At 30.2% G+C, this 24,171-nt stretch overlaps 1 protein-coding gene across 4 annotated transcripts in view; it reads right to left on the reverse strand.

Annotated features, from left to right (window-relative positions):
* Positions 1-24,171, reverse strand: part of LOC107441901 (Krueppel-like factor 6) — a 145,576-nt gene that overhangs the window by 76,953 nt on the left and 44,452 nt on the right. For 2 of the 4 annotated variants that reach the window (XM_087159774.1, XM_087159776.1), the window contains exon 2: positions 8,009-8,150. The exons of the other annotated variants lie outside the window; for them this stretch is intronic. Coding sequence is in view for 1 of the 2 variants with exons in the window: in XM_087159776.1 (XP_087015902.1) it covers positions 8,009-8,011 (3 nt within the window). In the remaining variant the exon portion in view is untranslated. The remainder of the gene's footprint in view (positions 1-8,008; positions 8,151-24,171) is intronic. 4 annotated transcript variants of the gene reach the window in all.

Here is a 24,171-nt window from a genome sequence, read left to right on the forward strand (position 1 = left end):
CAAAATTAAAAATGATATATATATAAAACTAAAAATAAATTATAATTATTTTGCTTGAGATAGTATGCTTACGCAAATAATACCTAATTTTTTGTAAAAGTAAGTAAATTTTAAAGATTTTGGCTTAAGATTTTTAAAGCGCCAGGATAAATGCTCGTTTCAATAAATTAAACAGCGTTTCCCGTAAAAATTAACCGGTACCCAGCGCTGAAAATTGTTAACCGGACCCGGTTAACGAGTGAGAGACACTTACATTCGATTAAACGAAATTAATTTATTTATAAACTTTAACAAAAAAAAAAAAGTTTCTTAAAATTGAGCAAAATAATAACGACGAATAACAGTCGAATTTGAAAACCTAATGTATTCGAAATTGAAACAGCATAATTTTTGAGCAAAAAGCATGGTCTCAAAAGTGCTATAAAAGCAGACTTTTCTCAATTTTGAGAAATCCTTCTTTACAGCGTATTTATATTTATATAGCGTTAGATTATATTTTTTATTAACATTTAAATTTATAAATTCCTAAAGAAAGAAATCATGAAGTTTATAATGATATGAATACAAAGCTACGTTGTTTTCAAGAAACGAAGGAATTCGAATCAATTTTTTTCTCAAAATTGGCAAATCAAAAATTATGCTAGCATAAATTTAAAAACAAAGAAGCAAAAAATAATTTATTCTAGATTGTGACTAAGATGACACATGCCAGACTGAATGAAACACGCCGGCATTACACACACAATCTGATGCCTACTTTCTTAAAAGAATTTAGAAAATTCGCAACACATTTATTTTATGATATGATATCATATAATATAATAAAATATGAAATCAATAACAGGAAGAATGAGACACCTGTAAGGGTATGGGATATATGAGCATTCCACGGGTAACACTTGTCCTCAAGGTCAGAATTGTTACGAATGTCAAAAAAATCAAGGATTCCGGCCCATTTTTCAACGCAAACAATCGTCGAAAAACTTGATGCGGTAAAAAATATAATAAATATATGTCAATGCAAGTTGATTTAAACAGATAGTCATTTATTCGTCTTCATAAAAAAATATGCCTGTTTTTTCCGGTTCCTTTTTTATGAGTTTTTATTTATTTTAAAATAACTTTTTTTGCAATGTATTTTTTGTTTCATAAGTAAAATTAATGAATTTTGTAAAAAGGCATATTGATAACAGATTATTAAGTATTGATATTATATAAGTATAACTATTAAGTATTGGTGCAACTCATTGAATTTTGAAAAATTAGATCATTAATTCATTTCCACAATTCGCAGTGTTTCTCTTTTAATTTAACAGTCATAAATAACTGTTACAAATTCAGTGGCGTACATAGACTTAGGTGCGCTTGTCCGCTAGATTTACTACTTTAGATTCACCATAAAAAAATTAAAATTGTAACATGAAACATAAACATTATGGCAAAGAGACATACGGGTATTTATAATCATTATTTTTATTTTAGTTTAAGATAATGAAAATCATAAGTGCGATGAAAAGGTTAAACATTGTATACACTTACCACTTGAAATGATATTATTTTTAATAATACGAGAAAAATAACTTTCTATCTTACATTACATTCAAAGTTTAGTTATGAGTAAATATTATTTATAAAGTGAATTTAAAGATAACTTATAAAAATATTTTCATTAGTGTTATTTTTTTTTTTTTTTGGAGCAAGCGCCCTCAAACCTCTCGCGCCATCCCTAGCAGCAGGGTTTGCCATTGCACAAATTCACAACAGTTATGAAGCTAGTAAACAATTCATTAAAAAAAAAAGTTTCACATGAAAACGGAACTTTCTAAGAACGGCTTTTAATCCATACATTTAATTAATTCCAAAAATGCCACTAGTTCTTGTATTAAACATTTCACAAATTAATTACTTGATATCATTATTAAACAAATAAAAGGATGCATTCGAGTCGTTCGTAAATAATAACTAATTTTTTTCACACAAACATAGATTTTCCTATTGCGATAATTAAGAATATGTAATAACATGTTTCAAAATTGAACTAAGCATGTTTTAAAATTTAAAAGATTTTAAATTATCGCTTTTTCCAATGAAATCATAATATAGCAAACATTACTAGAATAAAATGCGAAATGCTATAACAAATAAAAATCTAACATAAGAAGCAGGTGACAAATTAAGAAGAAGAAAAAAAAAAAGACAATGGACGAATTGTATTTATACCGGAACAGGAAATACGTAACCTACTTATAAGAAGTGAGGGTATCTAAAATATTTAGATAGTAAAATAGAACATAATTTAATATCAAAAAATTAAATAAGTAAATGAAAAAAAGGAAATATATAATTTAAATGTGGTATTAACATATACATAAATTATGTATATTTACAATCGATTAATTCCTCTTTAACTCACGTAATACGTCTTCAAACTGTTACTTAACTTAAAAACTGTAATAAAGGGCTTCACAAAATTAAGCAAAAAAGTGAGGAAATAGCTCCGAACGAAATAATAGTCTAATTTTAAAACCTCATGTATTTAAAATAGAAATAACATATACTCCTTTTAGACCAAAATACAGAGTCTCAAAAGGGTGGACGTGGTGGAGGGAGAAATGTACGAAAGATATGTTCGTTGCCTGGGATTCGAACCCAGTACATCCGGGTCCGTAGTAAGATGCTCCAAACATCACAGTTGTACAAACGCAGTCCAAGGAGGGTTACGGTACTTATTATAGTGGCTGCCACAAAGACCCATCATGACACACTTTCCAAATTCAATGGTATAAAAGGTTGCTATTCGAAAATATGGTTCCAATAACACGTTCAGGAGATCGATAATTTCAGTTTTACTATTTTATTTTATCTTATAACCGTCGTTGAACAGCCGATCTAACTTTTTGGGTTTACGACTACCAATGTTCAACTCCGCAGCTTTGTAATTTTGAACCCAATCCAAAAGACAAGAGAACTCCTGAATCAAGTATTTGGAGAAATTTGCCTTCGAGGAGGACTGCTTTTGCGCTACATGGAGAGGAAAACCGCGAAAACCTGTCACGGTTAGCCTAACGGCAAGGGGACTTTAACCCATGATCCGTCTATCACTGAGTATATTTTACGTCAGCACTGTGGCCGATGCGAACAGGGTGCGGAATTCGAATCGACCAGCCATTACTGGGATTCAAACCCGGTTCACTTCATAGGAGAGTGATCGCTCTATCCCCTAAGCCAGCTGCATCTTAAAAACTTAAAAGAGAACGAAATATATAAAGCTTCTTAACTCAATATGGACTTGGTTGTACAATGCGGGGGGGGGGGGGATATGGATCTAATCATACAGATCTAATAATAATGATCAGCTCTTCACGTTCTAGGACTCAATGGTTCCAGGGGGCAGGCCCGTAGCCAGGGGGGGGGGGGCGTCGGGGCAAATCCCCCCCCCCCCCGAAATTCTGGGATTCAAACTTTTTAGTCTTTCTTTGAGCCTCTCAATAAAAAGAAAAACAAAAACTGTCGAATCAAACCTTTTATTAACTAACTTTATTAAGCATATTTCAGAATATTCCGGTTTGTCCTAAAAAAGTAATCGAAAAATTTTCTTAAAATCCCCGTCGCATGTCTTTGTAAACTTTGTTTACAAATTGATTATAATTATTATGTAATATTAATTGAAAAATAATTATTATGTAATATTTTTTAATTACTAGTTTAACTTTTGCAAACAACAGAATAAACAATAATTGTTACAATGTTTTCCCCCTACTTTGCATGTCTGAAACCGTCCTTGCTTCTTACCATATCACCCCCCCCCACGAAAAAAAATCCTGGCTACGGCCTTGCCAGGGGGTGACCTAAAATATGCTAATCAATTAGAGCAGGTGATATACAAAAATCAGTCACATAAACGTATTTTCTCTGAATAAAAGTACCTTTTTTTTCAACGGAATCGGATTTATGCCCCCCTAAAATATAGGGTGTAGCCGCAATCTGGGAAATATGGCCCCCATAGTTTAGTCAGGAGAGAGATCCAAAATTTGGAATCCTTAAATGTTAATTTTACTTTTTACATATTTCCCCATATCTCTAGAACTTTTTATACGAATTGAAAATTTTTAGCACGCTATTATAAAATTCGTTTGCCAAAGAGAATTCCATACACAAAATAATTTTTAAGTAAATATTTATTATTTTTTATTGTTTTACTTAATAATGGTCGAAAATTTTTTCAAAAGGTATAAAATTTTTTATTCATTTTAAAATATGTAATTTTAAATTACCAAATACAAAAGTTGCGCGAAATCGGTAGAATAGCTCTGAAATAAATAGAATTTCATAAAAATCGTATATTTAAAATTCGATTTCTTAGGAACTTATTCAACCGATTTCGCTCAAATTTTGTATTTCACTATTTAAAATTACGCACTTTAAAATGGTGTAAAAATTTTATATCTTATAATTTAAAATTTGTTTCGATTATTATTAAATAAAACAATAAAAAATAATAAATATTTACTTAAACTTAGTTTTTGCATCGAATTATCATTCAACAAACGGATTTTTTAATTGTGTGCAAATTTTTTTTCGATTCGGTTAAAAATTTCTTGAGATATGGTGATATATGCAAAAAGTCAAATTAACATTAAGGGGTCCAAACTTTGGAGGGCTCTCGTGATTAAACTATTGGGACCATATTTTCCAGATTGCGGCTACACCTTATATTTTGAGGGTAAAAAATCCAAATCCGTTGGGGGGGAAAAAAGTATTTTTATTCAGAGAAAGTACGTTTTTGTATCTGATTTCGTAACTTAAAATATCGTCTTTACTAATTAATCAGCATATTTGAGGTCACCCCCGCAAACCATTAAGATTAAGTCTTAGAATGTGACGATCCGATCTTTAGATTTCAAGCTTTTCAGGGTGGTCCGTTTTTAACTTTGCGCACTGTACATGAATATAATATATGATTAAGCGAATTTAGATACATCGTCAAAATGAATTCAGTCTTCACATCTTAGATACATTGTCAAAATGAATTCAGTCTTCACATCTTAGATACATGGTCAAAATTAATACCGTCTTCACATCTTAGATGCATTGTCAAAATGAATTCCGTATTCACATCTTAGATACATTGTCAAAATGAATTCCGTCTTCACATCTTAGATACATCGTCCAAATGAATTCCGTCTTCACATATCAGATACATTGTCAAAATGAATTCCGTATTCACATCTTAGATACATTGTCAAAATGAATTCCGTCCTCACATCTTAGATACATCGTCCAAATGAATTCTGTCTTCACTTCTCAGATACATCGTCCAAATGAATTCTGTCTTCACATCTTAGATACATCGTCCAAATGAATTCTGTCTTCACATCTCAGATACATTGTCAAAATGAATTCCGTCTTCACATCTTAGATACATCGTCCAAATGAATTCAGTCTTTACATCTCAGATACATTATCAAAATGAATTCCGTCTTCACATCTTAGATACATCGTCCAAATGAATACTGTCTTCACATCTCAGATACATTGTCAAAATGAATTCCGTCTTCACATCTTAGATACATCGTCCAAATGAATTCTGTCTTTACATCTCAGATACATTGTCAAAATGAATTCCGTCTTCACATAGATACATAGTGAAATTTATTCCATCTATTTTCCAGCAAAATGTATATATATATGCAAATTTTTTTAAAATAAAATAACAATTCCTCTTTTGAAAATGATGAAATATATTGCTTTTACTTAGCTTTAAACATACATGTTATCACGCGATATTTAGGTAACAAACAGTCAAAAAATAAAATAAAAAAACCTTGTGACACAAGGTCAATGTAAAGCTATCATTTTTCTATTGTAAGTGAAAGTAATGAAGCCACAAAAGGAAAAAATTTGAAATATTTATAAAGCGCATCCGAAGTAACACGAAAGTTGTTAAAATATGAAAAAAAGAAGGGAAAAAAAGCGTGTTTTCGCAGAATTAATTGATTATAGAAAAACTAAATAAAAAATGGAGTTTCAAATTTCAACTTCCGAATTTTTTTCATAAAAAATCATCCTAACGAAAGTTAATTCCTCTATGATGGAGTAAAATAGAGAGATCTATTCTGGCACGCAAGAACTCTCTTCACTTCTCTTCCTTCCCGCTTAGTTATCAGTCGCGTGGCAGGTGCATCCGTTTGGGGAAAGTGAGCGGATTTACTTTTAGCCATTTTATGAAGCTTCTGTCGCAGAAAACACGCACACGTGTATTGCTGTCAAACTCAAGATCTTAACTGCTTATTCAAAGGATAGTAATTGAGACAGAACGTTCGAATCTTGGGAGGAAGGAAAAAAAAACTTGTTTCTTTTAATTGCAATCGTTGTAATACAAATTGAAATCATAAAATTCAACTTTACTTGTGGCAAAATCAGAAGGACGAGAAGTTATTTATTCGAAAGATCAGTCATACAAATGTTAGACACCTTTACGCAGGCAAAATGAAACCTTATTGATTTCATTTTTTACGTTACACCCCTTTTAAAGAGGAAAAAAATCCATAAGATATGGAATACAATTGCGTGTAAAAATATAACTCGATTTTAATTGCAAATGATATCTCTGAAGTAACGATTGGTGCTCAAAATTACTTTTCAATAGGCTTTATACAGTCAGGTAGTTTTTCTTTTAAACAAATGAGTACTTATATTGAGATTTTTGATGTAGTGAAGCCACCATTAACACCATATCTTAATCTCGAGATAATTTTTAGCTGTTGCCAAAATAACATAAATATTAGTAAAAAGAATAAAAGATTTGCACAGTGTAACTCATAGTTACCATAGGGATGAATAAAAATAGGCATATTTTAGAAAAAACTATCTTAAAAACTTCTTAAAAAAATGTATGGAAATTCTTTTAGACACATACAACATAATTTTATATAATTTAAACCTTGGCCAAGATTTAAACATAGTATTTTTTCATAATTGCAAAATGATGAAGAAGATATATTAAATGTTATACGAAGCAATTTAAAAGCGTGATATATTGAATTTGATGCTTTATCGCTTTGCTCAAATTAAAAAATAAGCTGCTCTAAATATATTCATTGATAACAACTACTTCATAACAAAAATATTGATGAAAAAATTATTTTTTTCTTCCAAAGCAGTTAGAAGTTGCCAATTAAAAGGGAAATTTATAAAATTATAAAAACAGCTACATTGTTAAAAGTTCCGAATCAAATGACGGTAAAATGTACCGGCAGACAGGGTAGCACCGTTACGTTTTACTGTAAAATCCATTTTTACCGGTTATGTTACGGAATAAAAAATTATGATATACCGAATTTTTACATTAATTACCGTATAATCACTGAGTCACTATAGTTAAATAAATATTACTGTAAAAATTACGGTATAATATTTTACAATAAAAATGGATTTTATGATAAAAGGGATATTATGGATGATAGATTTGAAGTGCCTGTACTTCATGCCGTAATTTGATCCGGAATTTTTTATAGAGCAAGAAAGACAAATCTGTAACAATGTTCCTCAATTACTGCAGATTAATTATTTTCCTTAGTACTTAAAATAAGTAGTATTACAATGCAAAATGAAACATTTGAGTGCTGTTAAACCATTTATATTCATACCAAATCAGTAAATAAGCTATAATAATATATTTAATTTTATAAATATTCAATATTGTAAGAAATAATTTCAATGTCAATAAAGTTTTCATGATATTAACATTAAAAATGATTGCCCAAAAAGTTTGGATAAATAAATTTATGCAACAAAAAAAAGAAAAATATCCAAGAATTATTATGAGAAAACGAGAATTTACGCGGCGCATTAAAGATGTTTGCAATCAATTATAATTTTGCTTTGACAAATATTGTCTCCAGATAAATAAATAAGATATTAAAAATTGAAATCAAAGAGTTTTTATCAGTCGTAATATGTTGATAAAGGGAACCGCTTTTAACTGATATGATTTTTATTAACTTACCATTCCAGAGTTTTCCTCGATGATCTACACAATTATATATAATCCATTTGTCACACAATTAATTAAGTATCCAAACAATCTTCAAAAACTATTATCACTTAAAAATATTCGATAATAAATCTTTTCCAAGACATTCACTCACCTACAAAAAGAAAAAAAATGACATATAGTATTCCAATTTGGGAATGTTAAAATAAAGATAATTATGACATATAAAAAATTCAATGTTATACAATAATTTGTTATTAAATGTAAGACTTTCAGCAATTGTAAATATCCTTAAGAAGACGCTACATCGCGGAAGAAATTGTGGAGGAATCAACGAACTACTAGGTTTAAAGTAGAGAAGTTTCTGTGTACCTGTCGAACCTGTAAGCTTCTATACCAAACTTGAAGTGTAACTTGAAACGAATTGTTGTACCGCTTTTTCATTTTCTCATCTTTAGTTTGACTTCTGTGATCCTGTATGATGTTAATTACGACTGAATTTTCATTGACTTCAAAATGTTGCGTGTTTAAATCACGTCCGGGTCACCACTTATTTTTGGCGAGATAGATTACGTGTATTTTATCATCATTTGAAATGTATCAATCGTCAGCGAGAAAAAGTAGAAGTGAAAAAATTAAAATTTAACTTAACCTTAATCAACATTATAATAGGACCCCAGACGTCAAACATAAAGCGAGACTAAAAAGTTAATACACATTTCATTGATTGATTGACCTTTCATTGATCATTGTCCCACATTAAGACTATTAAGACATGGATCCCAGCAGAGTAAATCATAAAATTTAAATTGCTGGAAAAATGCTTTCAAAATGGATAAATTACTACAGGATAACTTCCCCACATCATTATCCTAAGAAATCCTGCCATAATTTGTCTGCATTTTAAAAACATTTTTTCGGCATTGAAACTTGCAATTTACTCTGCGTTTACCTGAACTTCTTAAATTTTAATTGATTATGAAGTTAAAAAAGAATTTTCCATTAAGGATTTCTACACCAGAGCGCCCTCTTGAGTTGCTTTAAGCAGTAATAAATTTGCTTGTAGTTCAAATAACTTTATCAAAATTATAAATATTTGTTTTAATACTTATACTTAGATGTCATTTAAATATGCAAAGTTGTTCAGAAAAATACATCTGAAGATAAAATCATTAAAAGAAATCAATAATTTAATCACTTCATATGAGCAAAAAATAGTGCAATATTTAATCGGGGCAAACAAGAAAAGGAACAAATTTCAAATAAACGGATTTTGTTTGAAAACGTACCGGATTTACCCGCATATGTAAATTAAGCGCGCTAATTCCAACGATCCTTTCGTTCCCATGCCACGCCAAAAACCGCAATCTTAATTGCCTTTTTTTTAGTACACTCGTTGCTAGCAAATGTATGTAATGTGCTGAAGCATTCTTTACAAGCACCGAAATAAATATTTAAGGAAACACCCAAGTGTGTACTCGCGAAAATAAAAATTAAAACCAAAGCAAATCATTGTATTTATGTATTTGAATAGAACAAAGTGATTTAAAGTGAGGGGAAATTATTTGAAATGATCCGAATGATTTACTGAGGTGAGATGATTCAAAGTGCTTCGAATTATTTCACCTCGGTAACTTGAATTACTGATTCAAATCACTGACTGATTCGAATAGCGACATCAATATCAATAATAAAAAATGACAACAAATTCTATATATTTCCCAGAATTAACAATAACTAATATGGCTTATATATATAAAAATAATAGCTACAATTATAATTTACCCTCCAGTTTCTATTTCTAAGTATTTATGGAATAAATGTATATTTTGCAGCATCGATTTGAAATAAAAGCAAATTAAAGCTACTAGATTCCTGGAATAACTGTAATTTTAATTTGTTCGAGAAAAAAAGTGTTTAAATCGAGACATTTTACTTTATATTTTATAACCGTCGTTGATCAGACGATCCAATTTAGAGTTAATGACTACAAATTTCCAACTCCGTAGCCTTGAACCCAATCCAGAAGACAAGGAAACTCCTGGATCAAATATTAGGAGAAATTTACCTTCGTGGAGGACTTTTTGATGGAACTAATCCGCAAGCGTTGCATAGAAAGGAAAATCATGAAATCCTCCTACGGTTAGCCTGACGGCAATTGAACTCTGACTCATGATCCGTCTACCACTGAGGATAATTTACGTCAAAAGTGTGGTTGGTGCGAGCCAGGTGATGAATTCTTATCTACCAGCCATCACTGGCATTAGAACCCGGTTCACCTCATTTAAATGAGAGCGCTCTATCCCCTGAGCCACCACAACTCTAATCGAGACATTGAAACATTTTATTCAAATCAAGTAACCCGACTCAGTTTCAGGATGTTTAGTTAATCAAATCAGTGAATGATGAATCAGTAGACTCCTACTAGAGAGGAGGCGTCAGCCCGAGCCCGGAAGCTCGGGACCTACTTCATTGAAAAAATTGATTTGGAACCACTACTTAAAATAAAATGTTTAACAAAAACAATAAGTACGAAAAAGATAAATCCTATTAACATGAACAGCTAAAATACTATATTAGAATTATATTAACAGCAACAAAAAAAAAATCTAAAGTAAAACATAGCAGAAAACGAAATTCTATTAAAAAGCAACGAATTTACTATATTTGAGAGTACTATAAAATAACGCAAGAAAAACATACATCAATATATTTAAAATGATATTAAAATAACTAATATCGCATTTTTTACGGAAAGGCAAAAACAGTACAGTGGTTTTAAAATTATTTTTTTAAACATTGACTTAACCTTTTAATGAGAAGCAAATAAAATTCAATGTCAAAATAAATTTAAAAAAGAAAAAAAGAAATCCCAGTCACGCTACATTTCACTATTATCTTTCAATCCGCTATCTTTCCCTTCATCTCTTATTATTTTCACATCACTCGACTTCGGCCTCAGATAATAGAAGCCGGCTTTCTTTTATAGTACACTACAACCACTTATTTAATATATGCGCAACCAGTGTATTTTGAAAAATACACAGCGCAACAAATCATAAGAACATTCATCAATATCAAAGTATTCTTGATCGCACGGGACAAAAGACCGTCGAAGATAAAATACATTTGGACGTCAGAGTGACTCACATAGTTTTCTATTCGTGACTCAACGTCAAAAGATGTTTGATCTTTTCAAGCATTATCGACAGAAGTTATCCTGGAACCGAGGCTATATTTAACTAGGAAATAACTTTCTTTTTTTTTTTTTTTACTCTTTTGTCTGCTCTTCGTCTTCTTCATTGTAAATGCTCTATTTTTTTCCCACACGTATTATGTTTAGAATTTTAAAAAGGTATTTTATTGTCTGCAAGATATGAAAAAGAAAATGGTTTAATCTGAATGCAGACGATAAAATTCGAATTCTTTTTAAATCTCATCACTAATTTGAATGTATAATTTATGAGTACGATTCGATTTAAATGAGTTCTTTATTCAAGGAGTTAAATCTTGTTAAGCCAGTAGCTTACATTTAAGGTGTTGCAATAAATATTAATTGTATGTAATGCGTTCAATTGTTTTTCTCCTCGTACAATATTTTGTTTGCTTTGTTTCGGAAATGAAAGAGAAAATAAAATAAATTGATGCGAAAATATAAAAAATAAAGTTATAATTTTCTGAAATCAAAGTTCATGAGGTATATTGTCTAAATATAAAAACTAAAATAAATACTGATAATTTTCATGAATAATTATGATTTCATAGTTGTATCAATTAAAAAAGAAAGCGGGATTGAGCTTTAGAAGAAAAATATGAATTAACAAATAATTTATTTTTGCAGGATTTTTATTTACCTTCACGGTACTTTTTTACATAAGTCTAATAGTAATATAAAAATATTTTAATAAATAAATTAGTTTGTTTAAAGATAAGAATGTCTAAATGAACTGTGAATTAAAACATATAATAATAATAATAATTAATTTATCTAAAAGTACGCATACTAAAATGGAAATTATAATATTTATAACCATAATGATGATCCTGCCCATTTGACTTAACTATTCCTTACTTTCTTTTGTTCTTGTAACAACTATTTTCTTCTTCGCTATAGTTCACATCACAATTGCGAACTATAAATAATATTTATTAATATTAAATCTGAAAAGATCTTTTTCAAAGATATCATATTTAGTTAAAAGGAAATAAATATTCAACATTCGTCTTTACAAAATGAAGCTCATGTATTTTAAATTACGGCCCAATCCTGCTGCGTTTCATACAATTGCTCTAAAACTGCGCCAAATTTATCTTTTAAGATAATCGGCACAACAATAGATCAAGGGCGGATACAATAAGCGAAAGTGGAATGCAAAGAAAGAAGAAAAAAAAACAAAGAAGGAAGAGCGAGAGCTCGTCTCTCCTGTGGTTCGTCTCCGGAATTTGGGAGACAGGAGAAAAGGGATCGATCCGGTGAATGACCGCCGCAGACTCGGCACATCGATCCGGCTTCTGGGTTTCGGGAAAAGGTCAATTCAACATGAAATCTCATTCAGAAAACGGCGCTTTTGTTTGGGGAAACTTTAACCATATTACAGATCAGCGACCGAACTTTTAGATTATGATCAAAGAGAGGACAGACTTTTTTACTGTTGGGTAACAGCTGTAGCTTCTGAGCGCATGCTCAAAAAACCGCAAAGAAAAGATTAATTTTTGAAATAACTATCTTTAGACAAAAGTGGAGAGTGATTAAAAGCAAGAGAAGTATTACTCGTAAACTGCGTTAATGTTTTTGGTATCTAAACAAACATTGGCATAAATCAGCGGTTCTAAAAAAGTGTTCCACGGAACCCTAGGGAACACAGGGGTTCTGAGATTGAGGATGTGTTTGCGATATGCAAAAACGTGCATTGAAAACGCTTCAGAAACATCATTCTTATAAAGTTACAGGATTGGAAAGTCCGCTCAACATTGCCAGGGGTCTGTCCAGACATTTTGTGAAAGGTCCGTTTTCGTAAAATTGTGAAAAAATGACTCGTAATTTGTGAATATAAAATAAACGTTAAGTCACATTTTTTCAACCAGGGTCCGCTCTTGTGAATTTGTGCAAATAGGGTCCGTTATTGCAAAAAAACTTTTTCAACGAGTTTTTAAATAGTAAAGACATACAAGATTATGCTCAACACTGTAAACAGGGGCTGTCCAGACAATTTGTGAAAGGTCCGGTTTTCGTGAAATTGTGAAAAAATTACTCACATTCCTTCAACCAGGGTCCGCTTTTATGAATTTGTACAAATAGAGTCCGGTTATTGCAAAAAACTTTTTCAAGCAGTTGTTAAATTGTAAATAGACACAAGATTATGCTCGGCACTGTAAAATTATAATTAAAAAAAATAGTTTTTCAAAAATAAACAGAAATTGCTGCTTCTAAATTAGAGATGCAACATACAAATATTTGGTATTTAGCCTATACTGCTGAAAGCAGAATATTAATTTCGGACGAATAATGGAAGAATCGTCAGCCGAAGACAAAACTTAATGCGTTTACATCCATCTTTCTTGTTTTCTGCCCTGGAAAGGGTTTATTCGATTAAGAAAATAATAATGATGTTAAAAAATTTGTGAAGGGTCCGATTAAGAGATAAATTATTTTGTGAAGGGTCCGTTTTTAAGTTAAAATATTTTGTGAAGGGTCCGTTTTTATGAAAAGATATTTTGTGAAGGGTCCGTTAACGGACCCAAATTTCTTCTAAACAGACCCCTGATTGCACAAAATGTAATTAAACTACAGACGGAAGGAATAGTTGTCTGTGCACCTGGAGATAAAGTTATTTCTAGATTATTGAACAACCGATTTCTATATGCATGAATCACATTGAAGCACGACAATGGCTTGTGAAATAGTCTTTTTTAACTAATATATTCGATAATTACAAGTCGGAGTTCCACTAGGAAGAAAGTCGATACTTTAGGGTTCCATAGCAAAAAAAAAAAAAAATTTAAAATAGTCGGCATAGATAATGATGGGGAAAGAAAACTGTTTTCTTCGTTTCAGTTCTTAAGATATTGGATATCAAAGTTCAAAGCTTTGGATATTAAAATAATGTCGTCAATTTAGTTTGGCGCCACGTAAAAACGCAACTACTGATTTCAATATTACTTGCCACTATAACATGTAATTAACTCGTTCAGATGATTTATTAACATAATTACTGCTATTAAATTAACTGACACCTTTGCAATGAATAATTTATGTAGTTTATTTGTGTTATAATTAAATTTAATTATTTGTCTCACAAAAGGTATTTGTCTATGCAATAATAAACTGCATTGTTAAATAATTATTTGTACTTAAAATTGATTTAATATAATAATAAAACTCGCAAAAATATTTTTTCAGAATCAATTTTACTCACTCTAAATTTAAAATACGCCGTTATAAATTTAACTTATTCCAAATTCATTTGTTGAAATAAGTTTTAAATATTTAATTACCTGTTAAAACAGAAAAATTAAAACTATCTGTGGTTTTAAATCTAGCTAAATTATATTTTAAATACAAATATGTGACTTAAATAAACAAAGTAACGGAAGATCAAATTATTAAATAATTTACATGCGATTACGAAATAGTTTTGAATAATTACAGTTAACAAGGCCTGACTGTTATGAAAACAGAGGGTGGTACGCAAAAGAATATTTTGCATCAATACAATTCGTTGATTAGTTAATAACCGGAAATAACGACAACGCAAGGTCGGGTTACGCTAAATAGGAACACACACCATTATTGTTCCTATTGTTTTGTAGTAACTGTACTTATCCTATTGCTAAATGATTTGCTATTGTTCGCATATTTTCAGTTCCAAGTTGAAAACAACAATATGAAATTTTAAAAACATGTAGGAATTTTTCATTCAGAAATTTTAGTTCGCAAAATTTTCACGTTAAAACGGACAGTTTACAAAATATTTTAACTTATCAGAAAACTTTTCTTTTTAGATACGCATTTATCACAAAATTCATCTTTGGAAAAATAGGTAGTTTATTGACGTCGCACTAGAGCTGCGCAATGGGCTATTGGCGACGGTCTAACATCCCTGAAGATGATCCGAAGACATGCCATCGCAATTTTGAGAGAAGGGATGGCTCCACTGCTTTGGTAGCCCGACGACCTGAGCGCGAGGTCGAGCACTTTACGGTAGAACAGTTTAACGAGGACCGATATCACGCACCCTCGGTCCCTACGCAGGCTGATCAAAGTGGTCACAAACCCGCTGACTGACCACAGCCTTGACTTCGGTGTTCTACTGGGAACCGTGTCTTTACTATCAGTCTATTGCGAGACCTTGGAAAAACAGCCATGGGTTCATTATTTTAAATCAACAACCTCATAAAACAAGATGGACATTTTTTTTTCCTCACAAAAATGACCATGACCGATTCGACCGAAATTTTAGTAGAGGTTGAGTAAATTATGAGCAAATTTTCACAAATTTATAAAAACAAGACCCTTTAACCAAAAACCTGAACATACCACTTATTTCAGTATTTTTATTATTATTATTTTACAATATCCCAAATAAGACCCTATTCTCACTAAGTCGCAAAATAAAAACCAGATTTTTCATAAGGATTGAAATGACCCCTACCGGCAATAAAACCCCCTCAAAAACGCTAATATTTCACCTCAGTTTTTCTCACAAAATAAGACGGTACCGTCAAAACAATGAAATATTAAATTTAATTAATGAAGCGTATTCTAAAATGCAAGCAATCATATACATCACCGAACTGTGAAATCGAATGAATAACATGCGTTTGTATGCAAATATCGCGCGGGTACAAATCATTTCGCAATAGTTATGTTGGAATAGTCAAGTCATGTCTGAGTAAAACCATAGAGGTAGAATAATCTTTGTCGGATTATTTTTCTTCTGGTTTTTCATTCAGAAGAAAAACCACAAAATTCCTTACAAGGTTTTTCAATTTGATTTCAGGGTTAAAAAGGAAGAGGTGAATCATATAAAGTGGGAAAGTAAACAATTTCAATTTATGCAACTTCCTTTCTTACTTATCAACGCAATCGCATCCTCTGCCAATTCATTCCTTTCCGTTTCGCGGAATCAATTTCATTTTTCATCTTTCGTTGAAAAGCTCTCTTTGATCAAATAAAATAACTTTCTTTTATAATTTAGAAAATTCATATTTTATAAAGTAAAATTCATAAAATGATTTTTTGTGAAAATAATTTTTAAAGGAATAGAGAGTATGGTGGTGAATATTTTTATTTTATTCCAACTTTTGTGATAAGGAGGCATGATTTCCGATAGTTTAATGAAAGCGTGATTTATTGTAAATGCAAATTAAACATTGCTTTGGTGAAAAATTGATTGTTCGCAGATCAAACAATAATTGCTTTAATTTAAGAAATATTAGCCAAAAATAAAACTAAATTGAAAAGAAAAAATAGTAAGCATCAGACGCCGATAATAAAGATGCATTTTCAAAAAAAAATTTTTTTTGGTTAATTAATAACTGAATTGTTACCAACGGACATAAAATAAAACTTTAAAAAAAAACAAAGCCAACCCCGTGTAATTAATATTGAATTTTAAATGATTACGCTATATAGGGTGCCGGTACTTTTTATCGTAAAATCCATTTTTACCGGAACAATGTTACAGAACAAAAAATCCGATATACCGTAATTTTTACAGTAATAATTATCGGAAAATCACTAAGTAATAATTACCGGAAATTCACACGAATTAATTAAAAATCCCTGAATCACTCGAATTAATTAAAAATCACTGAATCACTCGAATTAATTAATAATGTGTGTAAAATTTACAGTATAATATTTTACGGTAAAAATTTATTTTACGGATGATAAAGTAAAAGTGTCTGTACTTAGTACCGTAATTTAAACCGGAATTGTTTACAAATGTGTATGTACAACCATATGAATATATAAGCAGGCCAAGTCATGATAGACTAAGACATGGTCACAAAGTTTTGGTTAACACTTCGTACTCAGAAAATATGAATCATGAAATTGAAGCAAAGACTCATATCGTACAAATTTGGTAACGGTCTTAAGAAAGTATTAAGTTGAAGTACATTCCAGATTAAATTGAATGTTAATATTATGTTATCATGTATACGTCGTATAAACTAGCATGGTAATATGGTTCAGTATGGTTCATTACAATATTAGCAAATCAAAATGATATTAGGATAAATATTTTTAATGGAGTTTTCCATTTATTTCATACTTAAGGCTCCCGAAAAAAATGGCTGAAATCTTCATAGTCGTTCCAGCAACACATATTTTATTTTATTTTCGCTGTTTGTCCAAATATGGCTATGCAATTCTCCTCCCCCCCCCAAAAAAAAAAAACAACTTAGGATGTTTCATGAGTATAATACGTAAGAAATGAACGAGAATAGAAGCCGAGCACATTACAGAATAAATCCGAACGATTTGATTCTGTCTAACATTTCAACCTTCCTTCCAACTTGTGAGGAAACGCCGGGGCCATACCTGACTAAAAACTATTAGGGAAAAAAAATTAAAAATTCTGTTTTCATAAGTTGTTTTTAAACTTAAGTATAATTTTCATCTCTAAATTCGAAGAAATCTTGTGAATAAAAGTCACCTGAATTTAATGGTTTTCACATTATGCGTGTCCTCGGATAATTTGGAGCATTTCGATCGGACTTTCGTCACGTCACCGCCCCCAACCCTCTTAATGTGGGTCACGCGGACCACAGCGCCATTGTGACGCGACCCACGCGTCTGCCGCCGAAACTGATCGAAATGTAAACGCTAGCAAGCAGAACGGCACCGAGACACGCATTTGTCAAAACAAGAGACACCTTCAAGTCAAACCCTTTCACTCTTAATGTCCCTAACCCTTTCCCAAATTACCTGGGAACACAATTTCCTCATCAGCATCATTCCTTGATCCCATGGGATCATTTGATCTCATTGATGCGGAACCGGTTGAGGAGGGAGATGACTTACACACAGTTGCAAACCTCCAAGTTCAAGAATGGAACAGTAGAGGATTTATATGCTATTTCCTTTTGTTTTAAATCTATTTTATTGTTAATAACTAAATTTTAGACCTAAATTCTGTGGAAAAAATGCTGTTTTTTAAAAATGGGGAAGATTTTCTTAGAATGTATCAGAAAAATGTGAAAACTAAAGAAAAAATCAGTGATTTTACACTTAAGTTAAAACAAAATCACTTTTCGTATTCACTATTAGAAAAATCAATTCTACGTTCAACTATAATATCGATCATTTAAAGCACAGCATTATACAAATTCATCGCTACCTTAAATGAACAATGTACCTTAAATGAACAAAGTAACTTAAATGAACTATGTTTCCGTTCAAGTTGAACCATAGCCTTTCACCATATAATTCTCCCATGATTACAGACTCCAAAAGGTTATCTGGATCTACAGACTGCGAGAAGTTGCCAATCTTAAATTCAACTTTTACCTTGGAAAATACTATAGAGATGTTTTTAATTCATAATAACGCTTTTACTCATAATTTTAAAACTTTAACTACTTAAAAGATATTGTTTTTTACGTTTCCTCCCCCCCCCCCGCAAAAACAGGACCCTGACAGAAATAACTAAAATCTAGGATAACTTTAAATACCAAAACTTAATAAAGATTTTACACAAATTAAAAAATAAATAAATAAAAAAAAAAAACGGGACCTTTTACAAAAAGTTTAAATACCACTGATTTTCCTGTTTTTCAAAAATCAACAAAACTAACTATGAGTAAATTTTTTACAATTTCACAAAACAGGACTTTTCACAAAAAAAACGTTATTATAACTACTGCTTTTTTCTTCCGCTAAATAACCTAGAATCCTACATTGCAAAAAGTTGCCAAGATTTACAGACAGCTAAAAGTTGCCAAGATTTACAGACTGCAAAAAGTTGCCAAGATTTACAGACTGCAAAAAGTTGCCAAGATTTACAGACTGTAAAAAGTTACTTCAACCACAGACTTCAAAAGATTTGGCACTCGTCAATTTAACTTCAACTTTGCAAAATACATGGAAAAAATTGTCGAAACAAAAAAAAATCTTTGAAATCAAACGTTCCCCTGCTAACATCACTATCACTTTTCTTCCAACAAATAACATGGGACTATAGCTTTTCAGTTAGCTCCTTATAAGATGACTTGACGATATGACATTAAACCGGTTAAAAAACAGTCAGCTTAATGCAGTTCAATGAAAGTTGAGACAAAATAAGAAAAAACTTCTTCGAAACACTTTTTTATTCAAACATTTTAATTTGATGACTTAATTATAAGCAAGGGCGTTACTTTAATGTTGTTGAACACAAAAAAAAATGGATTAATTGTTTGGTGATAATAACAAAAGATTATATGATGCAACAAAAACTAATTAATTTTTTTCGTACAATTTAATGAATATTAATAACTTATTTATCATTTTATCAATTTAGCTCTCGTCTTACGTGATTTGTGATTTCGATCAAATTAAAATAAGACTGTTTATGATGCTGTGGGTATACTAAATTATATCAATTTATTAGAGAGTAATTATATACTAAATGAAAGCAGAGAATAAATAATGCAGTAGAAAGAAGTTGAGCACCAAAATTTCATAAAATACAAAGCGCTAGCTTATATATAGCGTTATATTTATATATCTTTATTAATCCAAGAGATTGCAAGTTTCTTCCTAAGAAAAAAAAAACGAAACCAGAAAAATAATTTTCTTCTAGCCCAAGTGGAAGAAATGTAAAAAAAAAAAAGAAAAAACTATTTTTTTTAAAAAAAATGTGAAATATCAAAACATTTTTTAAATAGATTGTATTTATAACCTATTTTAAAAAATCGTATTAGTATCTAAGATATTTAATATATTAGTTTCTAAGATATTTAACATATCATTTTTAAATACAAGTAAAAACTGAATCGCAACAAATGAAAAAAAAATAATAAATATCGTAAAACCTTACTTTATAATTATATAAAGAACTGTTAAAACACCATAATCAAATGTTATAAATAATACAAAATTTTATTATTAAAAACTGTTAGTGAAATAGTAAAAACAGTTAGTAATTTTTTTTTTTTTTAATTTTAAAAGAGTTGATATGAAAAACTTTTAATTTTCATGTATTAGTGTATATAAAATTTACTTTGTTTAAAGCTATTGATAATATTCTTTGCTAAATAATTTTGTTGGCGGTTTTTACATTTTCCCATTTGATTCAGTTTTATCGATTTCGTCCCGTTTTTCCGGTTTTTCCAGTGTTCTGGAAGAAATAAGTTTCTTCTGGACATAATGCTAACCATGATTTATCCAATTAAAAATCAACCGCATCAATTCATTAAATATGCACTACATAGAAAAATCTCCAAAAAAATTACAATAAACAATAAATTCGATAATAAGAAAAATAAGAAATCGTATAAAATGGGCAGGGGTGATTGTGAGTCCAACTCAAAAATCCCGAGTAAATTCTTTGAGTAAAATCATTAATGAGGCATTTCAAAAAATGAATGTCTTTATAAATTTAAATCATTGATATTTTCACTTCATGAAATTCTAAATAAATTATACGCAGCATAATTTAAATGAATAATTATGCATAAATTTACTTTTATCTCTAATCACATTTATTATTCTACCAGAAAAAATATTTATAAATGAAAAAAATGCCAAGTATAAATTCTAGTTCTAATATTTTTAAATAAAATAGACAAGAATTTTTATGCATAAATATGATCGATGATTCCTTGAAACTTCTGGATCTTGGATTTTCCGAAATTTCCGGATCGCGGTCACCGAAAAATCCGGATTTTTTCCGGAGCACAATCACCCCTAAATGGGGGGAAAAATCGATGCTTATCCAACTAAGGTATTCCCCCATCTTCGCATTGATGCTTAACAAAAAACAAAGTATACAAAACACAGACAAGTGCTTTTTCTTTAGAAAAGTAATTTAATAGCTCTCTAGATTGCAATATGGTTCTTTTCAGCCTGTCCATTACTCAAATGGAAAAGCGGGGCGGATACTCTCAGACGGCGCCTATCAGTCTGCCCGGGCACTCATTTTATGAGTCAGTGTGGAGAGCCCTACTATCGTCTGTGTTTTTAGAATGTCTCTCCTAAAAAAAGAATGCTCGCATAGACCCCTTTTTTCAAGCGTCTGGCCAAAAAAACTTTGTTCTAATTTTATCAACGACCGGACTTCTGTCATTGAGACAGCAAATTGTGGAAAGAAAAGTTAGATTTACTTAAGTAGTTTGGTGATCACTTTAGACCGCCGCTGAAACTATGTCAGTTGAAAAAAAAGAGGGGCGTTGAGATTTAGGGTAATGACCAATGATTTGCCGACTAAGCAACTATAATTAAGGGCTTTTATGAATTTTGTATCACATTACAAGGCAATCTTTTAAGGATAAAATTACCAGATATGACCAATCCTGTTTTGGTGAATTTGAGGTGGGAGGGAGGGAAGACTCAAATAATTTTGTGAATCTAAATTAGAGTTAAGCAACGTGTTCTTTCAGTCAGGGTCCCTTATTGTGAATTTGTTAACGACCATAAAATAACAGGAAAGAATCGTGGCGCCTCAAGGGATAGAGAGTTCGCCTTCCAATGAGGTGAGCCTGGTTCGAATCCCAGTGATGGCTGGTAGATACGAACTTCGCTTTCGGCTAGCACCGATCACAATGCTGACGTAAAATATCCTCAGTGAGAGACCGATCATGGGTTAAAAGTCCCCTATCCATTAGGCTAACTGTGGGCGGTTTTCGTAGTTTTCTTTTCCATGTAAAGCAAATGCAGTTCCATCAAAAAGTCTTCCACGAAATCAAATTTCTCCCACTGTTAGATCAAGGAATTCCCTTGTCTTCTAGATTGGGTTCAAATTTACAAGGCTACGAAATTAAACGCAAAATTGGGTTGGCTGTTCAACGACGGTTATAAAAAAATATGAACAACACCAAAGGCATTTTTTATTTATTTATTACATAGTGACATTTTTTAAATAATTTTGCGTTAAAATAAAATTTTTGGGAATAAAATTGATTTATAAAAAAGATAAATAAATGAATGAATGAATTATTTAGCTGAATGAATTATCTAAGACCATAATTTTTCGTGAAAAGATTAGGGGGGTGCGATTTTCAAAATTTAACCTACTGAAAAGAGTCGGTCATAAACTATGTCGGTCATTATTTCTATGAAGTTGAAAAGTAGAAATATAATTTCGTCCCATTTTAAATTAATAAGAACACAAATAAAGAATTATTGTAATTAGTTAGACTTATAATATACGGTATTCTTGCAATTAGATAGACTTAAAAAATAATAAATAACATTAGATACATTATAAAGATAAATAATTTGATTGATGAACTGTTCTGAAAAGAAACAATTCTGAAGTTCTAATTGAACATAATTAATTTTGCTTTAAAATAATATACGAAATATAATTTTAGCAAACTCACAAAAAAAGAAGGGAAAAAAACCTAATACATTTCAAAAATAATTGTTTTCCTTATTCTTTAAAAAAAAGTCAAACGATATTTCATAAAAATTAATTTATGTTTATACAGTGTAACTTATTTGTGATATAAAATAAACATGAATAAAAATATTAAAAAACAATAATAATCAAAACAAAACTGCATCTGGAACATGTCCAACTGTCACGGAAGTAAAGATAACATGATGAATTACAAGGATGCTAGACTGATTGTTGGTTTTCCAGCATGCATACAACTTCTGCCGAGAAACAAGTTTTACAGAATTTTAGAGGACACCGTTCATGGTTTCAACTATTTTGCTGTTCATGGTTTTAACTATTTTGCTTTCTTTTTTTAAAGCTGTTAACTTCTTAAACTTCTTCTCGTAGTCCCCTTTTTCTAAAAAATCTAAATCTCGTTAATATTTTCGTATAGAATTTTGATTTCATTAAATTTAATTTTCTTAAACATCCTAAAATTCGATAAGACAGAGTTTAAGTATTTTTTTTTAAAATTAGTAAATACACTAACGAAATAGTATTTCTTTATTATTTGCTTATAAAAGTTTTTCGAAAAAATGTAACGAAATGCAATAATGTTACATTGTTTATATATTATGTAAACATAACACTTCAACGATTAATTTTAGCTTTAATTACTAATTCATAGTAAACGAAAAAGAGTTTTTTAAACAAAATAAAATGCAAAATCAAACACTCCCTTTCCCGCAAAAGGCACATGCCCAAAAACAAATAAACCAAAGGTAAAGTTAATTAAAAAACGAAATAAATAATGACAATAAAAATTAAAATGCAATAGAATAAACATTCTTTTTTTTTTTTTTTTTTTTTTTTTTTTTTTGGAAATATAAAAAATATAATCTTAAGATATTTAACAAAAAAAAAATTTTTTGTCCAACGTAGCTTACGTTTAATATAAAAAAGAAAAAAGCGAAAATTAAAACAAAATTCAAATTCGATAAACTCCAGCTGTCAAGAAAATGAACGTGACATAATTCCTTACTGAAAGTTGGTTTCTTTACGCATACAGCACTTCTACAAAACAAATTTAACAGTTTTTGAAAAATGATTTCTATTTTGCTCTATCCACCAAGTTGATTTTTTTTTTTTTTTGGTAAATCAGAATTAATAAAAATTTTCTTATTGGCAAATTCTTTTTTAAGTTGTCTCAGACATAATATAAGCTGCTGTAAAAACTAAGAAACGTAAATCTCGGTAAAGTTCTAAGTTGCTATTAAAAGATTCTTTTTCAAAAAAAAAAAAAATTTAAGTCATTTAACACAATTAATAAATTACGGTCTCCATAACATCTGACGTATGCAAGATTTGTAATTAGGAAATAATTTTAAATTGCAATAATAATTTTGATTCATTCTATGAGCATAAAGCATAAGTTCAAGATTCGCTTTCTGTAAATTCAAAATAATTAGTTTAAAAGTGCTTTATAATTTTCAGAGTAATAAAACTCTTTCGAAAAGCAAAGATAATCTTAATTTTAATTTGAAAAACTTTATTTTTTTAGTAGGATAGTCAAAACTTTTTAGAAATATCAAAATTCAGTCCAAGCAAATTGTAAAAAAAAAGCTGAAATATGCTATAAATTATAAA

The sequence above is a fragment of the Parasteatoda tepidariorum genome, chromosome 3 (genome assembly GCF_982258835.1).
Source record: "Parasteatoda tepidariorum strain Cologne lab strain chromosome 3, Ptep-v5.0, whole genome shotgun sequence".
NCBI classification, from domain to species: domain Eukaryota; kingdom Metazoa; phylum Arthropoda; class Arachnida; order Araneae; family Theridiidae; genus Parasteatoda; species Parasteatoda tepidariorum.